The sequence below is a fragment of the Cololabis saira genome, chromosome 16 (genome assembly GCF_033807715.1).
Source record: "Cololabis saira isolate AMF1-May2022 chromosome 16, fColSai1.1, whole genome shotgun sequence".
Taxonomy (NCBI): Eukaryota; Metazoa; Chordata; class Actinopteri; order Beloniformes; family Belonidae; genus Cololabis; species Cololabis saira.
Genome location: NC_084602.1, coordinates 40,733,788 through 40,737,884, shown reverse-complemented (window position 1 = coordinate 40,737,884; position 4,097 = coordinate 40,733,788). Strand labels below are relative to the sequence as shown.

Below are 4,097 nucleotides of genomic sequence, written 5' to 3'. Positions count from 1 at the left end.
GTCTCTATTGTCTGACTGTCTGTTTATTTGTTTTGTTATTTTAAACCAACCTTCACGGTATTATTATTATTATTATTAAAATTATTATTATTATTTAATCATTATTATTTAATTAATTATATTTTTTTATATTGCTCTTTTTGTAATTATTTAGCTATTTTTTTTTTTTAGTATATACTTTTTTATACCTTTTCATACGTCGTGTGTATTTTGTAAAATTGTTGAGAGTGTGTGTGTTTGCTGCTGCACAAGTAAATTTCTCCTCTGGGGGATCAATAAAGTTTATTCTATTCTATTCTATTGTTATTATTATTATTATTATTGAATTAATGAATTTATTATTATTTTATTATTATAATGCTTTTTTTCAACTTGTTTTTATTGTAGCACAAATATAAAGTGCGTTATAAATAATGTAGTATTATTATTATTATTATTATTATTATTATTATTATTATTATTATTATTATTATTATTATTATTATTATTATTATTATTATTATTCATGCTGGTTATCTGAGTGCAATTACTACAGATTGTGTAAATATTCAAATAATTCTGATTTTCTGACAAAAAGTGGATCAAATTGTCTTAAATAAAAAAAAAAACACATATATGAATAAAACGGCGGAATGTGCTCGTTTGTAATTAACATTTATATTTATTATATTTCTTCCGTAACAGTCGAGTCAGAAACTAACTTCATCCGCTCCTCGTTCGTCCTTCACGTGCGACTCTGACCTCTGACGACGAACCACGTGGTCACACCGGTGGAATTTTAGAGCATTTATTATAAATTAAGCAATGTCGTTTAAACTTGATGTGGGTCCCGTCTGGTCACTCTACTGCTTTTTGTTTTTATTTTAATTTTTTTTTATTATTTTTTTATTTTTTAAATAAACGGGGGTGAGTGACAGGGCAGTGACGTCATGGCCAAGATGGCGGAGGCCGGCGAGGACGCGTTCAGGAAAATATTCAAGTTTTATAAAAGTCGGAATCCTCCGCCCGATCTGACCGATGTCATCGACTTCAGGTGCAGGGACCCGCGAGGACAGGTGAGTCTGCAGGGGAATCTGCAGGTGAAGCTGCAGCAGAACCCAAAATAAACTGATTTAATGGTCTAAACTCGTGTCTGAAACCTGTCAGGAACCGTAGACCTGAAGTACGGAAGCCCCGCAGCGTCAAAAAAACAGCTTAAATAAATACATAAACGATTACAGTTATTTATGTATACAGTATATGCAATCATTAACATATTTGTTTTTATTCATATATTTACATAAACTTTTTTTGTGATCCACATTTTTTATTTTCAAAAACAGACAATACAGACAAGACAATAACAACAACATCGCGGCTCATCAACAGTGAGGCCAGAGACAAAATATAAGAAATAAAAGATAAAACAGGATAACAACGTGCGTTCTTACAAATCAATAATCATCGGAATCAGAATCAAGTTTATTAAGTCAGCTTAGGAAACTGTTTTTGACTTCGGATACACCGGCGGCGACACAATGGTTTTGTGCGCTTGTTTTCCAAGGGTAACACTGGGATAGGAGGGGGGGGAGAAAAAAAACATCTTCACACTGAGTATAATACACAGTGTCAAGGTGCAAAAACACCTCAGCACACAGAGCAACAGACATCACAAGACTTGCATGTGGGTATGTGGGGGGGGGGGGGGTCCCGGCACAGTTCATCCAAGTGATCGCCTCGACTTCGTGGCGCTCGAAACCCGGAGACTGTGAGGGAGGTGTGTTTATCAGTAAGTGTGTGTGTAGCGATGAGTCCGTGAACTTCGCTCAGAGCTGCTCTCAGCCAATGTTCTTGATGTTATCAGGCTGCTCGGTACAGTCCTGAAACAGGTCCACAGATGTTCCTGGGAGAGGGGAGGGTTAGTGGGGGCAGAGCCACCTTGTTTACATTCCACCAGGAAGATTGTGACCGGAGCGATCGGCCAAACCGCTCTGTCAAGGCCAGATTATAGAATCAACAATTATATTGAAAACAGGCAGCCTCAGTAATTTTCCGTCTGCCTTCAGTCTCTGGTTCATCAATGGCGACTCCAATCAGACAAATTTGTGATCAATGCCCGCCAACCCGAGCTTCCAACTCCTCCAAGGTCTTCTCCATCTTGCCAATGAGCTCAAAGACGCCGCGAGCCTGCGATTCTGTTCGAGAATCGCATCCAGCTTACGGTTTTGCTCCCCCAAAGTCTGAGCGTTGATCGCCTTGCTTGACCCTTCAGCCACGTCCGAAGGCCCTATTGTATCTGTAGGAAATGTTTTTATTATTATGCTCGTCGTTTTCCACGTTTTTATTTTTCTTCCGACGAAATTAGGGTCTTTTTTCCCCCTAAACGTGCCCCAAAAGTCACCAAATTTTGCACCAATCCAGGCCTGGTGAAAAATGTGATATTTAATGGTTTGTATTAATGGGCGTGGCCTAACGGCTCAACAGCGCCCCCTAGAAAAGTTTGTGCCTCAAGCCCCACAATACGGTTTGACGTACATGCACGAATACCGGTACACACCTGTATCATGTCACAACTTAAAGAAAAGTCTCTTGGCGCCATGGCCCAAACCCAAAAGGAAGTCGGCCATTTTGAATTAATCGTGTCATTTTGGCGTAATTTATGCCATTCTTTTGTCCGTTAATACGGCCCGAACCGTAACGTGCACCCAGGTGTGTTATACATCAAAATGTGCGTCTCCATCTTGCGACTACGTGCATTACTTTTCTCTTTCAAAAGTGTTACCGCTTTTAGTTCCTACTTTCTGAGTCCTTGACCTTTATTGGTGAAAATTGCAGGCGCGAGGGCCTGTTCATCGCTGCTTGCAGCTTTAACTATATTTTATGTTTTATTGTGAAGCACTTTGTGATCTTTATCTTGAAAGATAAGGTTTAGCATTTTTAATAACATTTATATTATAACATAACAGTTGTCTGTGTGGATCCAGGTGGTTGCAGCTCCGCTAGACACCGCGGCGGTGAGTGACGAGGACGCCGCCCGGGTCGGACTGAGGCCGGTCCGGGACTGGAGAGCCTTCGGCCTGCGGGGCCACCCAGGTAAAGGTCCGGTTGCTCCAGGTTTCCGGTTGTTCTGGTTTCGGCCAGTCCCCTGTAACCTGACTCGTCTCTTGTCCAGGGTTGGTGCTGGTCTCCGACCCGTTCCTGCCGGGCCGCCAGGCCTTCTGGGTCCGGCAGAGCCTGAAGTCGTTTCCACGGAAACCAAACGTCTGCAACCTGGACCTGCACCTGGACCCGGAGGAGACGCGGGACATCTGGGGACGGAGCGCCCACATGCTCAGGTGAGGGTCGCCACGGCAACGGGACTGTCCCAGTGGTACCAGACGGTAGGGCTGGGTGATATGGACCAAAAGTCATATCTCCATATTTTCTAGCTGAATGTTGATACTCGATATATATCGATATTTTTTCTGTGCCATAATTGGGGTTTCCCCCAAAGCATTATAGCATAGCATCTCTGTTAGCATCTCTGTTAGCATCTCTGTTAGCATCTCTGTTAGCTTCATTTTTTCTGAGGCAAACCCTTAAAAAAACAGTCAGTTTTAATACAAACCTCGTGCCAAATGTCACACAGGTTCCTTTATTAACAGAGGTCTGCACAATATCAACATGTATAAAACAAATGAAATAAAAATAAACTGCCTGCATATATAGAATAAAAATGCTTCTTGAATAAAATAAAACAAATATCCCTTTCCTGCATAACAATTAAATTAAAATACACTGTAATTAATACAATGTAGACAGACAAAACATTTGTGCAAATCTCAAATAAAACATTCAAGTCAATTTGTCACAAAATAAGCTATATCAAAATCATAAAAAAAAATGTAAAAAGAAATTTTTTATTTTTATTTTTTTTAAATCGATATAAACAATATTGTCTCGTACCATATCACGTTTGAAAATATATCGATATATATTAAAATCTTGATATACCGCCCAGCCTTACCGGGCCGGTGTAGCTGTCCCTTTCATGGTCCATCCATCCATCTCCTTCTCCTCCGTAGTTCTTCCTCTTCTGGAAAGAGACGACCCAAGACTCTGTTGGAGAAACTGCGTTG

At 40.2% G+C, this 4,097-nt stretch overlaps 1 protein-coding gene across 2 annotated transcripts in view; it reads left to right on the top strand.

The window, feature by feature from the left end:
* The first annotated feature begins 929 nt into the window (after positions 1-929).
* Positions 930-4,097, top strand: part of alkbh1 (alkB homolog 1, histone H2A dioxygenase) — a 9,892-nt gene continuing 6,724 nt past the window's right edge. For both annotated transcript variants that reach the window (XM_061743260.1, XM_061743258.1), the window contains exons 1-4: positions 930-1,055; positions 2,964-3,072; positions 3,152-3,314; positions 4,044-4,097. The exon at positions 4,044-4,097 is cut by the window's right edge and continues 37 nt beyond it. In XM_061743260.1, the coding sequence (XP_061599244.1) occupies positions 930-1,055; positions 2,964-3,072; positions 3,152-3,314; positions 4,044-4,097 (452 nt within the window). The remainder of the gene's footprint in view (positions 1,056-2,963; positions 3,073-3,151; positions 3,315-4,043) is intronic.